The sequence below is a fragment of the Felis catus genome, chromosome F1 (assembly GCF_018350175.1).
Source record: "Felis catus isolate Fca126 chromosome F1, F.catus_Fca126_mat1.0, whole genome shotgun sequence".
NCBI classification, from domain to species: Eukaryota; Metazoa; Chordata; class Mammalia; order Carnivora; family Felidae; genus Felis; species Felis catus.
This window is the reverse complement of record NC_058384.1, coordinates 41,041,207-41,061,359: the sequence shown is the minus strand read 5'-3', so window position 1 is coordinate 41,061,359 and position 20,153 is coordinate 41,041,207. Positions and strand designations below refer to the sequence as shown.

Sequence of the window (20,153 nt, the reverse complement as noted above, 5' to 3'; positions counted from 1 at the left end):
CCACCACCCCCCCCCCCCAAGAGCTGGAAAGGGTTAAGCTCCTTCCTCAGTTCCCTCTACAGCCCGTGGCCTGTCTCCTGGTCTTGAAGACCGGCGAGCCTCTGCCATTTTGTGAGCTTAGCCCAGGCTGAGATCCCAGCTCTGTGTAACGACAGCCAGGTGGGAGTGGGGCCTCCGGGCCCAGGCTGGGGCTGGCCGGTAAGGTCCAGGCACAGATCTGGTCTTGCTGCTTTAGTTCCTGAGCAGGGTAGGCTGGGTGGCCCGGTAAGGTGAGGGGCAGGAGCCTGCTCAGCCCAGGGACTGGGGATTTGTCCAAGGCGACTCTCCTGAGAACGTGAGCTTTCCGCCGTGGGCTCGTCCCCTCTGAAGACTGGACTACTTGGCCGCTAGGGGATACTCCGGCTCTGCCTACCTCAGCAGGTCCAGCAGGGGAGGGGTGGGGGGGGATGTGGGGGCGGGAATCCAGAAAGAGAAAGGACACTTGCTGTTCGGAAGGCCCTCGCATCACACGCGCTGCTTTGCCTCTGTTTCGGGCCCCAGGGCAGGTCTGAACTCTTCAACCATGACATCATGTGTGTTTGTTCTGTTGCTGCTCGGGCTACAAGCAGCTGGGTGACAGCAAGGGAAAAGAATCTTTCCTCCCCGACTCCCCGTGCTTGCGCCAAGTCAGTGACCAGGGATTTCTGCTTGGCAGAATGCACAGGGCTGAGAAAGCCAGAGGCAGGGCTTGCTGGATGGAGAAACCAGACCCGAACGTTGGCCGAGCGAGGTCAGACCTGGCCTCCCACCTGCCAAGGCTGCCAGCGGGCCTGAGCAGCCTCCTCCCTGCGCATGGCTCCTTCGTTGGGAGCTTGGATTTAACCTCCGATAACCCCCAAGCTAGCTACCTTTGTAGTCTGAAGCTACAGAGTGGTTTTGGCTCTTTTGTGTCAAACAGTGACCTAGGGAGGGCCATTATGTATATGGCAGAGAGCTAAGGGTGAGAGCCGGGAGACCTCCAGGAGCCCAAGAAAGCTACCGCCTCTCTAGCCCTCTTTTGTCCATACGCAAGAGTGCATTAGTGTCCATCTAGCCTGCCTCCACACCTGTCAGTGAGCCTTGCTCTCTTCAAAGAAATAACCATATTTCTAGTCACTCGACACTGGGAATCTTGATTTCTTCTAATGGTTCTTTTGAACCTCCAGCCTAGGCTTTTCCTGGGCCCGACTCCAGAGACCCTGCTCTCAAGGACAGTGATTCACTTGCGGCTCTTCCTGGGACAGAGGCAGGAGGGGGAAGCCCCCAAGTATTGGAAGGGGCTGCCCCAGATGGGAGATTCTATAAACCCATTTCCTGAATTGTGGAGACGTAGTCACAAAGTTAAAACACGGTTTTATTTACTCATTTATAAATATGGTTGTGTTTACAGGCATCATATAGATGTGAATATTATTATTCCCAAACTTTCAAACACAGAATACTTAATACTATATAATAACAACCAGTAAAACAAAATCATTCATCTCAGGGTTGAAAGGCCACTCAAAATTGCATAAAAATACATTCAATTCACAAAGCGAATCTGGCTCCCCTCCCTAAATGCCCCTAGCCCGCCCCAGGTGTATTTACAAGGGACTGAAATTAATCCACACAACTCAGCTGGAAACGTTACTTCTGGCGCTTGAACTGCGGTGGAAGTGAGGTCGGGAGTGAAGAGTGGAGTGAGTGGAGAAGACACAAAATTCAACCCTGAAAATGGGAGAGGCATGAAGACCCCAGAGTGGTTCTTATAAGCTCTTCTCGCCCCTATCTGATCAAGGTCAAGGCAGAGGAAGAACGGAGGGAGGGAAGCCATAAAGACAAAGGCTGAGTCTGAATGGCGTAAGTCCGTACATTCTCCGAGAGCAGGGAGTGCATGGGCAAAACATGTTCCCTCCCTCTTCAGGGAGATGATGGCCCTACTTAGGTGCCAGCTAGGTGGCAGGCCCGATCGTTCAAGGGCTCAAGGGACACTAACTAGAAGCAGAGTTATTGTGGATTTGTGCATCCTTCCAGAACCCTCTCTTACCCCTGCTGGTGTTCTGTGCTTGAGCCCCTACGTCCTTCTTCCTCTAATGGCTCATTATTTGGCCTTCTTCACCAGAGGACACACTGGGATCTGTCCCAGGCTTCAGTGGTGTGGGAGGGAGAAAAGGCAAGGTCAGATATGTTAAGGTGAGAGTCTAGTAAATGCTGACACCACATGTCCCTGTTCAGGATCTGCACTCATCCCCCAACTCTGGTTTTGTGGGACTTCAGAGGCTCAGACAGGCTCACTGCAGTCACTGTGCCTTTCCTGAATCTTCTCCTGCAAGGCAGCAATGGGCTGAAGTTTTCTTCTGAGAAGACACTCTGTCTCTAGCTGGAAATAGTCAAAACTCTCAGAACAAAAACTAGACATGGCTACCCATGGTCTCTCTGGCCAGTCTGTGGAGAAGTCGAACAGGCCCGCCATTCAAACCTCATTTCCGAGAGGCCATTAGCACAGCCAGGGACCTCTGAAACTAGAAGAGGGTGGTGGTGGTGGTAGTAGTTGCTGGCGTATGGAACTCCTCCAGGAATCATGGCTGATTTGTGGAAAACCTCCTCCCCTAAGTACCATCAGCTCCAAGTGAGAAAAGCAAAGAACAAAGAATGGAGGAAGATGAGAGAGGAAGGGTGAATGGTATGTTTTCCCGGGGGGAGGGGGAGAAGGACATAAGAGCACCCTCATGTTACTTTAAGGGGACACCCAAGAAGTTTATTGGAAGCGTGAGGGGGAAATTTGGAGAAATAACGGAAAGTATCACTCTGGAAGAATCACAGTGCAAAATGATAAGCAGATGGGAGAATGGCTCAGGGAGAAGTCCTTTAGGGGACTGGAAGGGCAGGGGGAAAGCAAAATATAAGAACGAACAGGACAATACACTTGGATAAAACTGGTTCATCAAGAATATGGCAGACTTCCTTCTGAAAGCTCTGTGCTAGCAAATGTGCATGTGTATGCACACAGGCTAGAAGCCAGAGTGCTCTCCAAATTGTTAAACCTCTTTAGGTAAGATCATTCGTCAATTCATCACTCATCGGTGGTGCCTGTCTGTAAACACAGCCTCTTATTACAGTTCTTCCTGAGGAGGGGCTTCCGGGACACTGGGTTGCAAGCCACACTAGGTACAATTTGACGCTCACCCACAAATCTCAAAGGACAAGTGAATGCATCTCTTCCCCTGTAGTCGTTGGCAGGCTAGTCAAGATTCTCGATTTGGTTTTTCTCCGTCCCCAGAGACCACCTCCTTCCCGAGTAGCTGTGACAATAACAGTTCCTGGGCAGCAGCGAAGTTGATCTGTTTTCCAATCTAATCAGAACACAAGCGATCAATAGCTGTTCCCTGATAGGGTCCGCTGCTCCCAAGCAATGTCGATACCCATTAGGGAAGCTGATTAAAATCTGCGCTCCGCTGGGGGCCAAAGGATGAGGGCACCAGAGAGCCAGCACTCATTCCCCTGCATGCGGCTCCGCGGCCCAGTGACCCCTTCCTCTGGGGCTGGCGGCCTCCACGCTGCTCTTTGTTCTGCCTTCTTCCCACCTTCCCACTGCAGCTCATGGCCACCTCCCCTTTCAGGGTCTCTGTCCTTCCACTCTGCTCACACCGGGTCCTGCAGGAGGCTTGTCAGGGCTGAGTGCTGTTCTATGCAATACGGCTGTGTGGACTTAGGGTCTAAAGCTTTTACTGCCCTGGTAGAGTGCTCCTGCAGACCTGCTTAAAGGAAGGACCATCGTGAACAGCACCGGAACCTCCTACTTCTAGTCCAGAATCCAGAGGAGCTCAACAGAACTAAAGGCTGAGGTTCTCACTGAGGAAAATTCTCTTGCTAATACAGGGCAGAATTTAAGACTACGAGCAAGCTGGTGCTAAGCAGAAAGGCAATGTCTGCTCTTTGGATGCGAACGGCCACGTAGACCACATTCGAGAAGGTGGAGGAAAGGTAGGTGGAGGAAATCTATGAAGGAGCAGCTCTATTTCCTATTAAAACAATTTGTCCAAAGGCTGCCTGCAACAAATTGCTTTCTATCCATTTCCCCATGAGCTCCAATTTCCACCTCTGCAGGTTTTAATATTCTTACCCAGCCATTAGGAGGGAAAGCAATTGCCAACACCATTCAATTACCCTCAGTATTAAATTCACTTTCTAACAAGGATGAGAAGCCAACCTTGACTTGCTGATGTTAAAACAGTTTGAATCCAGAAGAAACCAAGAATTTTTGCCCTTGGAAAGAGCAAAAATTCTGAGTGTAAGAAATATTCTGAAATTCCTAGGTATAAACAAATCACGGAATCTGAAGCCTAGAAGGGATCTCAAGGATTATCAGTCCAACCGCCATTTGCAGACAGGGAAGGTGCCTTTTCCCAAGGTCCCAAGAGTTGGCCCTCGAATCCGAAGTTCTGACTCCTAGGGGCTTATCCCTTCATGTTGCCTTATTCTGCCCTCAAAGCTGTCTTGCTAATTGGGTCAGAGGAATCACATCCTTTGATGGGTTGAAGTCTGTCTTAAAAACCAGCATGGAGGGGCGCCTGGGTGGCTCAGTCGGTTAAATGTCCGACTTCGGCTCAGGTCATGATCTTGTGGTCCGTGAGTTCAAGCCCCGCGTCGGGCTCTGTGCTGACAACTCAGAGCCTGGAGCCTGTTTCAGATTCTGTGTCACCCTCTCTCTCTGATCCTCCCCCATTCATGCTCTGTCTCTCTCTGTCTCAAAAATAAATAAACGTTAAAAAAAAAAAATTAAAAAAAAAAAAAACAGCATGGAGACCAAGATCTGCAGTTACAGTTGGGCCTAGATTTGGGCGGGGACCACCAATAATTGACAACTGTGTGTCTAAAGTTAGGTGCAGTGTTAGCACAAACAACGGCCCCTGAGAATGGCTGGAAGAGGGGTCCATGTAGTGTGACGTCCTTAAGCTCTAGTGAAAATGGTGGCTCACTGGGTGGGGTGGAATTAGGTGTCCCCCCTGCCTATTGGCTCAGTTGCCGAATCCTTTACACACTTTCCCTTTTGTGGTGCAAAGCAGCCTGGAGGCCGAATAGCTGACAACACATTAAATAGCTCTCTCATGTCCATGCCGCTTCTGCTCACCTTGCACCCACCACCGCACACGGAGGGCACCCATGTCGCCAGGACCTTCTCCTGTGCCAGCGGCCGGGGCTGAAACGCTGGCCATTCTCGGAGGGGAGACAGTGTATCTGTCTGTCTGGTGAGAAGAGGCTGCACTGGGGCCAGAAATCCAGAGACTGAACCAATTGCATGGCCTTGAGAGTTTCTTTTCTCATCTCTGGCTCAGTTAAAAGCCCCTGATAGCAAAACAGTTCACACACATTTTTGTGGGATTCATAGGCTGATACGTGGGGTTTCAGCCTTCTTGGAACTGACCAATAAGCACGTTTTGTTTTGGGCAGGGAAAGCATGTGAAATGATCCAAACCAGAGATCTGAAGCCTCCTTCCACCAGTGGCCTCAGACAGCAATGCATGCATCTTGGTCTCAAACATGGAATGGGGGACAGGAAGGCCCAGAAGAGAAGAGAACACATCCAGCTGTTGGATAGGACACGGCAGGGAGGTTCCAGGAAATATCAAGTGAGACTGCCCAAAAGAGAATTCAGTGCACTGAATAAGCCCGGGGCAGGTCTATTCTGTAGATTCTTTCAAGGCAACACCCCAAGATTTGCATAACCCTGTTGCACTAGAGACCAGGACTGGGGTCAGAGGCCATCATGCCCAAGAGCTATCTGGAAAAGAATAAGCAGCCCTTGAAAGACAAATAGGCAACTTCAGCCAGAGAATCTCTGGAATGGCCAAACCATTACTCCCAAAGGTGTGGCTTGGTTTTGAAAAATATCAAATTAATGAGAACAGAGGATATAAAGCTGTACTGAGAACCTTCTCTTCCTCATTCTGATATTTCATGTAAAGACTAAAGTGACACAGCCGGGCCCCAAATTGTTGGCCAGACTGGCAGTATTCATGCAGCTTTGAGCTATCTGGGGTGCTCACGGGCATCCAAACCAGCAGGTTGAGGACAGAAGTTCTGTGGCCACCAGAGAGACCAACAGCACAAGAGAACGGGGGCCTGCTGTGGCTGGCACCCAGGGTGCACAGCTGGTCATTAGGTCTCTAACCATCACTCCTGGGGCTTCCAGTCAATCCAACTGTGAAGAAAGGGTGTTTTATTTTCTGGAAAGGGACCAGAATTCAGAGTCTCTCTGTCTAATAAAATTAATTGCATAGGAGAGAGTGCCTGAAATTACCTAGCGTGGTTTACACTTTCATGAGCTCTTGGCCATAGAATTCAATATTCCTGAGATTGAGAAGCTTGTTAATTTTTCATCACAAGGAAAACTTTTCTGGCAAGAAAAGGCATCTTTAATGTGAAAGGGCTGCGTGAAGCAGCAGGGGCATAACACCACCCTAAGAGTTTTTAGACTCTGTCCCACGCTTTTGAAAGACACAAACAGATCTGAGGGAACTCTCTGTAACCCCCTTTACCCTGTCTATCTAACGGAAGAGGGTCAAAATGTTTTCCTAATAATTCTTTTTCTGAGAAAGAGGCAGCAACCACCCCCATCCCTTGCCCAACGTCCAGGATGTGCCAGGAGAACCAATTACTCAACACCTTGTGTTGATTTCCCCTCTCCCTAGAATGAAGGAGATGTTTATAGTGGAAGCGAGGAAACATTTTACTCTAATTTAGCATTCCCTGAGAACTGAGTGCACAGCGCTCCCATGATCATACAAAATCCTAATCAGTAGCAGCTTCTCTTGGAAAATAGTTGGAAATGGAAGAGAGACTTCTGTATACTCTAAAAATGGGGTTTTGCCAGGGGAGACATATTTCCTATTTTGGAATTAGGATCTTGAATTATAGCCTCTGGTTTAAAGAGCATGTAATGTTTCAAAGAGCCATGGAGAACTATATTGTCATTTTCTGGAAAGAAATAAAAAATGGACAGAGGTAGTATATGTTAAGAGAATGGATCACTCAAAGCGCTGAATATCATGGGCAGCTCTAAAATGAGGAGAATTTAAATGACTTGCACACTCAAAATAAACGAACCAAGGGAGAATACCGATAAAGAGCAAATACGTTGAGTATTAATATTGGGTCATCACCAAGGACCAATGGTTTAATTTTGTGCTAATGGAGTATCTGTCCAGGTCTGGGCATATTTTAAAAGGCTGTTTTTTCCCAAGAGACGACAGACGAGATGTGACAGACAGGAAAAGTATGCCATGTGGGGAGTGCCCCAAAGGACTGGGGAAACATCAGCTGGGAAGTAAGGTTAAGGGGAGATCCCCGCCTCCACATATCTGAAGGGTTGTCACATCAAAGGGCAGTACTGGACAACGTGGAGAACCCACAGGCAGACCTTAACTCATGTTAGGAAAAACTTTCTGGTTATCAGAGTTGCCCAACTTCCAAGGACTAAGTGCACAGCCACCAGGGAACACCTGACCGTGGTCTGTGTGTGTGAGGGGTGGTCCCTGTGACACAACAACGGAAAGCTCCATCATAGGATCTCTGGGCTTTGCCAAAGATTCCATGACTCTCATGAATGGGTTGGAAGGATCTCATCACTTTCAACCTCTGTTAAGAGCCATTGTTCCTGCTGGCTTCTAAGGAAACAAAGGTCTCTCCCCTAAATCTAGCCACCAGAAACAGTCGCATTCACCACCGTTATCACAGCACGATGGGCCGCCATCTTGTACCTTCTTTGTCACGAGGTTGCAAGTGTCCCCAGCTACTCTACTCTACACCATATGTGTCTTTCCAACCTGCTTTCACTCCCTAGTCTACCTCCCATCAATCTACCCTCCTCAGCTCTCATGCCTCCTTGCGAGGACTTCCTTTTTCGTTAGGAGCAGGTGTCAGAGTGAAGAGAGGAAAACAAGGCCAAAAGGAGGTGAGGCGGAATGGGGTGTTCAGAGCCCAGATTTTCTACTAAAGAAACTCACTGTGTAGGGAAAACACGTAGGAGATGAGAACAGTGGGCTGACGTTTATGCCATGGTCTGGCTTTTCAGCGAGAAGGCCGGTGGTGCTGCCACCAAGGCAATTCTTCTGGTCTCCAGAGTGCCCCAGGAGAAATGACCTTCCATAATGGCCAAAGGCAAGGGAGGTCAGATGCTCCGTTCTAGCTTTTACACCATGTGGTGAGGTGGTGGAGGGGAGACAGAAAGAAAAATAAAAGGATAGAAAGGAAAGGAATAAATGAAGCCAGGGTCATCTGAGCCCTGGGGAAGGGGACGAGGCATGAGGGAGGAGTAGGAGTTAAGACTAGTCAGGGATGTTACTGGGTTGTTGATAGAAAAAGTAACAGTAACACCAGCAAGGAGTTAGAGAAAAGTCAGTTCCTGAGGTGAAGACTAGCAGAGACCTTCAATGCAGAGTCACTGTCACCTTGAATCTAATGGAAACACAGCTCCAGAAGCTGTCGGGTGATTTTGCCAACATCCTGTTTCTCTTGGCATCCCAGACAGGATCCTGGAGTGGCCACCATAAGACTCACCTATATCAGAGGACACTGGAAGAGCGTGAAAGGCTGTGGGGTACTGGTTTGGGTAGAGGCCTTACATGTTTGGACCAAATCCAATGTGGACAAGTAGCTGAGCAGCAGGAAGTTGGGGTCCACAGCTGAGCCTGGTGTACTCCCCAAGGCCTTCTCCAGATGGCTCGAATGGCTCCAATTATCACAATCATGCTTCAATTAAAACTGTCATAAAACTCAGGGGGTGGGGGTACAGGAGGAACAGGGCACTGAGAGTGCAGAGGAAATGTACAGTGCAGAGAAGGTGACTGGAAGAGGGGCAGAAAGAAGTGGTCCTTCCACCAAAACATTCACTTCTTTTGGTTGGAAGACAATGGCTGGAGAAGAGGCATGGGGGCAGCAAATGCTGTCCTATCCCTCCTAAATCTGGAGCCTAGTCTATTTGGACAGTTTGCTGATGACTCTGATGAGGGCACCATTTTCATCTTTCAGCCTCTGGTTGTCGGATTTCAGTTCTGTTAACACCTGTAGGTGACAGAGGGAAAGGTGTGTTAGAGCTTGGCATGATCAACTCCTCTACCCTCCCTGACCAGACCAGGCCAGCCCAGTGGGCGGGGCCTCTGGAGGCAGCTGATACAGTGAAGTGTCACCATGCCTTCTCCCAGGGATGAACTTCCCCTGAATCTTCCTACTTATTGAGTTGGTGATGCTCATATTAAGGGAGACAACAGCCCCTCCATCTTTTGAACTAGCATATTTAGCAGTATCTTATTTCTTTGTATGCAGGCTTCATGTTCCGCACCACGTATCCTTTCATTCTCCTGAATCAGTAACTGTTTTCATTGGTTCGTGCCCTTGAACTCACTTCAAGTCTGGAGAAACTGGGGAGAATGCCAAAGTGAGCTGCTAGGGGCACAGGGAAGAAATTTAGAAAGGAGCATTGGGTCAACTAAAAGAGTCAAAGACAGACACTGCTCCACACCGCATCAAAAATAGGAATGCAGGGGAGAGGGGGCACAACTCGGCTTTCTGTCACACCCACAGGATGATTTAAGGTCCTCCTAGTGCCTTCTGTGATAAAAGCCACCAAAATTCTTGCTGGTCATACTACATGTATCCACTTTCAACCACTAAACCCAGGGGGCTTACAGATTTGGCCATCACAGAGCTGTGAAGCACAATGAGTGGTGGGTGTATGTTTAATAATCCTTGCCCAAAGCTCCCCAGTGGTAGTTACCAAGGGATACCAGGGTGCCTTATTAGCAATTTTAGGAAATGGTGTTACAAATCCAGGAAACAGGTGCTTTGGGGGATGGGGGAATAGAGGTTTCAATTCTATTGCAAAACAAAGAAAAATAGCAGCCTTTGTTTTCAATCTTTGCAAAACAAAGGCAAAATAGCAGCCCCAAGCCCCAGTCTGGATATCCAAGTCTTTATATTGTAAACAGGCACTTTGACAGGTATGTGCCGCATCAAAAAACCATAATGGGATGTTGATGAGGATGTAGTTTATGTGCAGGCCCTGGTGGCAGTTTAGGGAGACTTAGGTTAGAGGGTAAGCACATCTTCACTGTGAAGGCTACAAAAATCCACATCTATTCAATACAAAAGTGCTTTGATGGATTCGTCATCAAACCAGTGGGACTCCTGCAGCAGGTGAGGTCTCTGGTAAAGGATGGCCTGGGCTCAGGTGTCATGAGGCCAGTTTCATTCTAGTTCTGGCTCTGCTATTAACTGCTTAGGGGATCTGACTGTACCTCAAGAAATAGAATTTTCGTTTCTTCAATCTCTTACGGAGGATGTAGATTAAATGATACAAATACATATGTGTATGCGCACATGTTTGTATCACAGAGACGAAAGGATTTGTATTAATGGAACAAAAAGAAAACAGTATTGAATATCCATACTGTGGAAGGCACTGGACCAGAGGCTCTCACTCCCATGGTCTCATTAGTACCTCATGAGTCTGTGATACAGTTGCTATCCTTATGTCTACAAATGAGGAAATGAAGAATTTCGTAACTAGTCCAAAGTACCCAGCTATTAAATGGCAAAGCTGATACTGAGCCCCTGTGTGCCTGATTCCGAAGATTATTCTTTCATAACAGAGGTCACGTGGGGGTGGAAAACAAAACACCAGAAGCCCAGAAATTCCAGCACTGTCACTGTCATTAACAATCTCTATTACTTTAAGCAAACTCAATTTCTCTGAGTTTCCAGTTTTGTGTCTAAAAAGAATAATCATTTCTGCACCAGTCGCTCATCAAGCAGGGACTCTGTGAGGGCCCCAGGAGGTCCTGGATGTGAAGTGTGCTGATATACATAATGTGCTCTGCGGCACTCAGGACTCCAACTACCATATGAGTCCTCCCACGAATATGGGATGGCAAACAGCTAAACTACAAATCTTACTAAAAAGACTTTCATCCAGAAAATATCAAAATAAAGTTTTGGTCCTCTGACCCTACCTCTCCAACCTCCAACCTAATCAAAGCTGCTCTGGCTGCTCTCCTCAGTGCCTCTATCCCTGTGGCCTTGACTACCAGAACTCAGTTCTAGGAAACTCATTCCAAGAAGACTTTTAGAAAAAATCAGCCAGGATGGTCTCACAATGCTTTACCTTCCCATCTGCTCTCCAATGGCCCCATCCTGGGTCCTGCAGCCTGGGTATCAATGAGACTCTGAAAGTCATATTTCCATAATAGGATTCCATAGGTGGGGGTGGGGGTAGGGAGGGTACGGGGAGAAGCTATACATGTCAATAGATTTCATTTCCCTGCCAGCAGCCCATCAAATCAGAACTGAGCTGACCCCTCCCTGCTTTTTAAATGTATAAACAACTCCTTGAACCTTGATGATTTATTTCCGCGTTAAGAACTCAATTCTTTAAAAAAAAAAAAAAATTGGACAAGGCAATTTCCCAGCTGCAATATACTACAACTGACATCTTGAGGGAGTGTCAAAAAGTCCAAGAAGTGGAATGTAGAAATCAAGGAGGGGGGGGGGGAAGTCTCATAAACTTGACTCTCAAAAGAGAGAGGAGGAAATGAGCAGTGTTATCTGATATTCACTTGAAGTTAAAGAATGATTAAATAAGAACACATGTGGAAGCACTGTACAAGTATGAGGTTTAACAAAGCTTTATCATTTCAACCCCCTGGATGTCAGCTTTCTTAATTTCTTTTTTTCTTTCCTCTTTCTTTCTTTCTTTCTTTCTTTCTTTCTTTCTTTCTTTCTTTCTTTCTTTCTCTTTTCTTTCTTTCTTTTAATTTACATCCAAGTTAGCATATAGTGCAACAATGATTTCAGGGGTAGATTCCTGAATGCCCCTTACCCATTTAGCCCATCCCCCCTCCCACAACCCCTCCAGTAACCCTCTGTTTGTTCTCCATATTTAAGAGGCTCTTATGTTTTGTCCCGGTCCCGTTTTTATATTATTTTTGCTTCCCTTCCCTATGTTCGTCTGTTTTGTCTTTTAAAGCCCTCATATGAGTGAAGTGATATTTGCCTTTCTCTAATTTTGCTTCACATAATACCCTCTAGTTCCATCTACCAGCTTTCTAATTTCTAAATTTCCAGTTTATCATAGTTTGACGGTAAGTTATCTTGGGCAAATAAAATTATGTACATGTGTTTTCCCAAATATTACTTCATACAGCCTTCGATGAGGAATGTGTTGAAGAGGGAGAGGATATAAGGGTCTGAGACCCAGGGCAAGGCTAGCTGAAGGCTGACGGGGGCTCAGAAGGCGCTGTGCCCAGGCTGCTTTGCTTCTGACTACTCGGGAAGTGGGAAGGAAGTCCGTGCCACTGCTCACATTCTGTTGGAAGTAGCCTGTAATGCACACCGAAGCAAGATGATTTCCCTAGTGGATTATTAACAAAACAAAACAAAAACAAAAAACAAAAAAAGGCAGGGCCAACTCTCTGGACCACACTGTCAGTTTGGCTGAGTTATCCAATCTTTCCTTCTGGTAGGGGTCGGCAAGCGTTTTCTGTAAAGGTCCAGATAATAAATATCTCAGGGTTTGCAAGCCACATGGTCTCTGCTCCAACTATTCAACTCTGCTCTTGTAGCACAAAAGTACTTATGAACATAAGGTTAAGATATAAACAAATGAGCATGGCTCAGTTCCAATGAAACTATTTTTGGACACCAAGATTTGATTCCATGTATTTTCATGTGTCGGGAAATATTATCCTTTTTCTTTTTTCCGCCAAGTGTTTGTAGGGCTCACGGGCATACTGATGGGCCACAGTCTGCTGACCTGTTACAGAAGGTCATATACTATGTAACAGTTTCTTTAAGCGGTGAAAGCTTTTGGGAGGTAAATGGCTGTTTGGAAGTGAACCTCCACCAGGGAAGTCAAGAGTGCTGAGGAAGCAGAACGCCCTTCATCCTTTAGGGGCAATGGTGGGGCCACACTGTCGTCGTTTAATAGACTCTTGCACTGTTTAGGCCATATGCTTAACAAATGGCTAAAACTCTGTGCCAAATATGCAGACAGCTAATGTCACAGTGGTTGAGGGCTTGGGTTCTGGAACTGACCTATTTGGTTTGAATTTTGGTTCTACCACTTGCTCTTTGAGTGACCCTGGGCAGGTTATTCAAACTATAACTCGTTTTTCCCCCATATGTAAAATGATTGTTCTGGGGAATAAGTGAGAAAAAGCATATAAAGTGCTATGCATGGGCCTTAACAAATGACAAATGTTAACTTTACTCACTGTTGAAAGCACAAGATCTAGTTTTGCCCTATATCCTATACTATCTTGCACAAAGAAGGAACTAAAAATAACTGGGACATCTTCTGTGGGTCCCTTGTTCACCCCCATCAAATTTTCCCATAATCCTGAGGCTTATCTTAAAGCACGGAGTTTGGACCTTACAGGGCACTCAGTAAGTAGGGTAACTAAGCCGCTTGGTGTGCCAGGCCGTGGTACCCCTGCCCTTTCAGTCTTCTTTGTGTGTGTGACAGCAGCTACAGCAGGATATTAGCCCAGCCCTTATGGCAGTTTGGGTGCTGCAGATCTAGTGGGTATTAGTTGCCAGCTACTGACCCTGAAGGCACAAGCGAATAGGCAGAGAAAAGAACAGGCGTTGGTCAGGACTAATTAGACTGTTGCTGAAAATTAAAAACTCATTTCAGGGGGTGAAACTGCTCAGCAGTGGTGACCCCATCATACCATCGTTGGGTAGGAAAACAAGTGATCTGTGAGCTTGTCTTTCAGACCGACATCCAGAGAAAGGCTCCAGTTTACCAAACAAATTTTTTTGGTTCTCGGTTGAAAATAAATCCCCGCTCTCTGCTCCACTGACTGTCATCAACTTTGCAAAGCTACCCCCATTAGGGAAGGTCTCACTGTGTGAGGGTCTCATTTACAAAAGCTGTGTTCTGCCTCACAGCCCACACACTGGCTAGGGGTGGGGTTGAGGGACACATCCCTAAGGCACCGAGATTTGTGGCAGGGATCAGAGTGCTGCCTCCCGAGAGGGGGAAGAAAGCAAAGATTACTGCAGAAGGGAGGCAAAGAATGCCTAACCAGTTCTACTCATATGGTGGGATGGGCGGTGATTTTGCTGGTCATGGAGCTCTAGCCTTCAGTGCTAGTTGTCCCCATCCAGCGTGCTGTCAGATGCAAAGACTTAGTTCTGTCTGGTATCCAAAGGGCCATTTTCAATCCTGGTTTCACAGAAGAATCAACAGTGGAGGCTTGAAAAAATATTGATGCCTGGGTCTCAACCTGGACCGCTGATTTTTGGGGGAGTGGGGGTGGGCCCAGACACTACATACAGCAAAAGCTCCCAGCCCAGGTTGAGAGCACCTGCCTTTGCTTACCCCAGGCCCAGCTACATTTGGGAGTCTAGGACCAACCCCAACTGCTCTAGTGATCAGGTTGCACTTGGGCTGCTGCTGAGAAAGTTCAATCTCAATTTGGCAATGACCCCACCAAAGAAATCTGTATATACACACAGGTACGTGCATACGTATGTGTATATCTATGTGTAGCCAAGTAAGCAAATCCATATTCAGTCTCCAGGGGAGGAAAAGGTGATGTGGTGATCTTACCAAAAGGACCACCAGCCAAGGCAAGGTTTCCCCCACTGCCTCCCTTGACCTCGGCTATTATGTCCCACTCTGTTTCTCAGTCCTGGCTCTTTCCATTTCCAGATGACCGACCTTTGTAGGCACTCGCATATGGCGGCTTGGATGGAGGGGGATGAGCACAGGGCTTCTGGGCCCAACAAGAAGACTGAACGTGCCTGGAGTGGTGGAGGAGGAAAGTGAGGTGGAGAAGAGGGGCAAGAACTAGAGCTCCTGGGTTTCCGAGGACTCGACGGACTCCGAGAGTCGGGCCACAACTCGGGTCAGGGCCCTGTTCTCAGCCTGCAGTTGCTCGTTCATCTGCTTCAAGGTTTGAATCTGTTTTAGCTGGTGGAGGTTCTGTAGAGTGAAACATGGAGGGGACAGACACACAAGAGAGAGAGAGAGACAAGACAGACCAGAGGAGATAAAAGTAGGACAAAGAAATCACGTGACTTTTTGTTTTTGTTTTTAGTTGGCATGCAAGAAAGGAAATGAGAAAGGCAGGAGTAATGGTGGGGGTGGGAGGAGGGATAATGGAGACAAGCACCAACGAGGGGGAGAGCCGGGCCTATGATTCCTGGCTAAGGTCTCACTATGCTGAAGATCAGCCATCTGAATACAACCACCAGGCTCTCAAAAAGCACATCTGGATGGCTTTTGAGAAGGACAGCCCACCATGTGGCTTGGGGCGGACAGCCCACCATGTGGCTTGGGGCCTTCTCAACAGGTTTAACATGGCTGAGCCATGGCCTCGGGGCCCCTTCTTCATCATCATTGGGACCTGGAGTTCAGGACTCGGTGTGTTCCCAAATCCAGCTACTGCCCTTTTCTTTCTCCCTCCTCTTATCTTGGCCCCCTACTCCTACTTGTTCTCTTTCTGGGTCCTTCTCTTACCTCATTTATTTTTTAATTTAAGAAATAAAGCAAGGAAAATAAAAGAGGGGCTGTTGTTCAAGAGTTTTCTGTACAAGGCATGTACTGTTTAGGAGGGTGAAGTGGCACATAAACCAGCAGCTGTCAGGTGGTCCTCTAACCTGTTTTGTGGGATGCTTCACTAACCCTGCTAGCTCTCCATTGCAGTCTGGAAGCTTGTTCCAGGACCCAAGAACTGCCAACCCACCTTTGACCTGCTGTACGACTACCTGCAACACGAAATTCACAGCTAACTGTGCTCTCTTTGTCCCAGCTCATGAAGAGGCTGGGAGCTGCTTCAAAGTGTTCACATACAGATTCATCCTCTGAAAATCACAGCTGTGCACAAAAGTTGGAGAAGTCATAAATGCCCACGATAACGGAATTGGTTGGACTGATGTACTAGTCCAGACCTCACTATTTGTAAGTGTTGCAAATGGAACAGAACAACCAGCCCCCAGATATTTTTCCTAACACCTCGTATCCTCTAAAGGACCTAAAGACTTCAATAAATGGCATTATATCACAGGCCTGCTTACTGTCACTTGTCCTTTCCTAAGTGGTCATCTGGACTGACCCTGTAACTGAGACCATGAGCTCTTTGGGAGGAGGAAAATGATTTCATTATGCAAATGGAGCTTCACAGAGGAAGGTGAAAAATCCTGTGGGTCACAGTGACTACGAACCAGAGAGAAGTCTCTCGTACCCACACAGATGTGAAGGACAGAAATGAAGGATTAGTGGAGTTATAGTTGGAAGTGAAGAAGCAAGAAAATGAAAGGTAGCACGAAGGGGAAAAAACAGTGAAAAGGAAAAACAAGCAGAGACAAACTGCTCAGTAGCTCTTTCCCCAAAGAGGGAGAATGAGCGCCTTGGAAAAAAGGTTGAGCAGCCAAACACTTCCACGTAGCCATTGAAGGGCAGGGACCAAGCAATGCTCTTTACCCTCTGCGAGCATCTCGGCCACGAAGAGGACTGAGATCAGAGGAGATCATGGTGCAGCATATGGAAATATTTAAAGAAATGGGCAGGGACCAAACATAAGAACCAATGGAAAGTCCCTGGCTCTCACCCTTCTTTGGTGTTGACATTGGACCAAAGCTTTCAACATAATCATTGTCATTATATAAAGTGGTCCTTGCCTCCTAGGGAATAATATTAAAGACATAAACTATGAAAATTATTCAATCTAACATGTGAGTACAAGCAGATCGAGGTGGAAGGATTTGGAAGTTATCAGCATGAGGGAGAGAGGCAGGAAACAATCTTGTGGAATGTTCCATAGGAAAGAGTACTGAAAACAAGGCACGGCAAGTAGGAGGGAAGGGCAGGGCACAGAGCAGGGTGGGCAAGGGCAGGATCAGCTAGTGATATTTCTAGAGTGAGTAAAAATAAAAATTCCAAGACCAATCTAAAAGGGCAGTGGCTGCTGGGCCCCTCATGCAAGGACCTGGGAAAGGGAAGAGAAGGTCTGGAAAGGAGGCTGATGCTGAATGGAGGATGCAGTAGAAAAGTCCTCGGGTCTGATGTGGGCAAGACCAAGTGCAGCCTAGCACAGCTCACGCTGACATGCACGCCTGTCAGAGGCTGGCATATAATCCTACTCCATTCCAGGATCTGAGTGGAGTTTGTCCTGGGAAGAATTCATAAATACTTACCTTTCAAGTATGGCCAGAAAGGCACAACCCGTGTCACAAGCACAGAGCCTCACATACACCTGGATGAGCCCCTCTCATGGTTCATTTCACCTGGCCTTTGTACTTTATTTGCCAGAGTCACAAAAACAGGCACCAGAGTCACTTTCTGTCCTCGAGCACCTACTTTATCTTCAGGGTTCACTGGAGGTCAACTCTCAACCTGCTCCCTACTGATTGCTCCAAGAGGTTTGAGCATCTGTATGAACCAAATATGCAACAGGCATGGGGTCTAACTGGTCCTTAGTTCAACTGGGTCCCAGATTCGACAAGACAGTTACCTGTGCTGTTGCCTGACTACCTAGAACACACAGATTTTGCCCACTGATCATTCTCAAGATGTTGATTACCATAAACTGTAGCCTGGATGAAGAAGGACTTGAAGGCTAACCAAGCAGCTTCTTAGACTCCTTTAAGGCCAGTGATACCAATTTTATGATGTCTGTATCTATATATCTGAAGTTTTTGCCTATCTGAAGGTACAAACACAAGCATCCTGAAATTGGTGCTGACTGCGAGGCTTGTATGTCCCTCCCCTTTTGTCCTCTAGGGGGAGCTGGACGATTTGTAAACCTGGTATTAGGCTTTGATGTAAGCAAAGGGTATTTAGGGGCTTTAGAACTTGCAGGTGTTTCTTCATTTGACTTTGCAATTGGTAATAAAGAATAATGGAAACTGACTGGGTCGATTTTTTTAACTAAAAAAACAAACAAAAAGCAGTTTCAAATTGGTGTACCTATTGGCCTGAGGTCTAAATAATCAGGATCTGGCTCCACTTGATGATTTAAACTGAATTTGAAGCTGGCTGGCAAGTAACTCATGGCTGAGAGTGCCAACGCTTTCTTTCTTTCTTTCTCTCTCTTCCTTCCTTCCTTTTTTTTTTTTTTTTTTTTTTTTAATGTAGGCTTCATGCCCAGTGTGGAGCCCAATGTGGGGCTTCAATTCACGACCCTGAGATCAAGACTTGAGCTGAGATCAAGAGTAGGACGCTTACTCGACTGAGCCACCCGGGCACCCTGGGAGCAAACACTTTCATGTATTATGATCTCTACTGAGGAAAGAAAGGAACTTGTGGCCTAGTTTAGGAAATCATAGCAGGCTATCCCTATGGGGGATATCCTATGGGATAGGGAGAAAGAAATACGTAAGCCTGTCTCAACCCAAAGGACTGAGAGCAAATAGAACCACTGAAGGGGCTCTCATACTTGGCAATTAGAATTGGAATGGAGATAAAGAAGGGCCTCCACTGCCCCAATTTGGGACTTTCTGGGTCTTTGTGTGTGGGCCTGGGTGGATGTGGTGCAGAGTTCTGTGACTAGTGGGTATGGGCTGGTTTTGGGCTCCTGGGTACTCATTAGAAGGCACCAGCTTTGGCCTTGTTTACATGTTCCTGATCAGCATTTAGGCTATTCTTTAATGAGTACCACTGACAGCTGCTTAACAGCAGAGTACAGATGGCATGGCTCAAGGGGTTTCAAAAATGGTGGAGCCCCCAGTGCAACCAAGAGCTGTGGACATTCGTTCATCAAGAACTGTTTAGCTCTACTAACATACTGCTCTAGATGGGGGAGAATACTTATGTGTGGTAGGTGAGGTAAGTCTGGAAAAAGCAGAAGATGGAGAAGCTAATGGTGTTGGATCATCCTGTTTTTATCATCTCAGGAGAATCATTTCTTATTTAAGTGCCACTTTTTGGAGATATAAGTAGGTATCGGTTGAAATTCTATGTGAATGTGATCAGTTATAGCCTTGGAATGGTAACAACAGAACTCAAGGGCAAGGCTTGCCACATCTCCTTCATTCTGGAATTATAAAGGGTTACAGGACTATCGGCACTGCATCTTGTGTAAACTTTTACCTTGTCAGGTCCTGAGAAGTTTTCAGTAAATAATCAACTTTTTTGGCCATTGGAATAATAAACGTCTCTCCTAAAGTGCTCCAATTGCATATTAGGGATGCTTGCTCACAGAAAGGGATTTGGGGCTCTGCCTCATTATTACCCCAGTGCTTCTGGTTCCCAGGTCAGAAAAAAACAACCAAATAAACCCCTGTGTTTCACCAGATGAATGCTTTGTATCACACGTCATAAAATAAGATCCTTGAAGGAAAAAAAAAAAAAAAAGCCAAGCAAGCGCTAGGTGATTATGGGCATGTGGCATCACGCCCCGCAGGGCTCAGATGCTCCCAAATCATAGCCAGGTGGCTACCCCGAGCAGCTCTATATTCCCTGCTGCTCTACATCCCCTTTTCAAGGCAGCGAATTGACTCTTCTGGGTAGGTTACCAGGTCTTAGCACTCAAAACTGCCTATGATGGCAGTTGTTCGTTAAAGTGGCTAATGGAGATGATGGTCACTGTAGGTCATGGCGAAGAGAGAGAGGAAAGCAGTGAGCCATGAAGTGTCGCTGGTGGCATGAGCTAATTCTAGTGGGAGAATCCCGAATATTACTGAATGTTGCAGGGGAAATGGACCAGGGCAGAAAATCGACATGCAAATTAATCTGCATTCCACTGCAGAATGTCTCAAACTGTGTTCCTTCCAGCAAAGGGCTGAGACAGGGAGGGGCACCAGGCAGGAGAGTCTCTGGCCATGTTGAGCCTTCCCTAGGCACCTAGTGTGAGGCCTGGGAAGCTGGAAACCTTGTTTTAGCCTTTGTACCCTGCCCCCTGAGGGGCAAGTTATTGCTTGGAAAACCTTAGAAATTCAACTTAATTTTGTCTCCAGCCTGCCAGACACCTCTCCTTCAACCAAAGGCAGCACTGGCTCCCAGAAGGGCCTTGAGGTGTCCACAGTGGATGCTGTGTGAACCGAGAGAGTCTATGAAATGGCTGAGGAGAGGCGCTCGGCAACTCTACACATCGTCTCTTCTTGAGGGGGTTGAAGGGTGGCCCTATGCTCAACCACCCAGTCCTGGCAGG

The 20,153-nt window shown here is 47.1% G+C and overlaps 1 protein-coding gene across 8 annotated transcripts in view; it reads right to left on the bottom strand.

Moving 5' to 3' along the window:
- Window positions 1-6,930: 6,930 nt before the first annotated feature.
- The window catches only part of PPP1R12B (protein phosphatase 1 regulatory subunit 12B), a 213,868-nt gene continuing 200,645 nt past the window's right edge, over window positions 6,931-20,153 (bottom strand). For 4 of the 8 annotated variants that reach the window (XM_019821983.3, XM_019821984.3, XM_011290936.4 and 1 more), the window contains 2 exons: window positions 14,806-14,986; window positions 6,931-9,063 (listed from right to left, as the gene is read on the bottom strand). In XM_019821983.3, the coding sequence (XP_019677542.2) occupies window positions 14,852-14,986 (135 nt within the window). In that variant the 3' untranslated portion in view covers window positions 6,931-9,063; window positions 14,806-14,851. The remainder of the gene's footprint in view (window positions 9,064-14,805; window positions 14,987-20,153) is intronic. The other 4 variants (XM_045048676.1, XM_019821985.3, XM_003999376.5 and 1 more) reach the window with 1 other exon arrangement.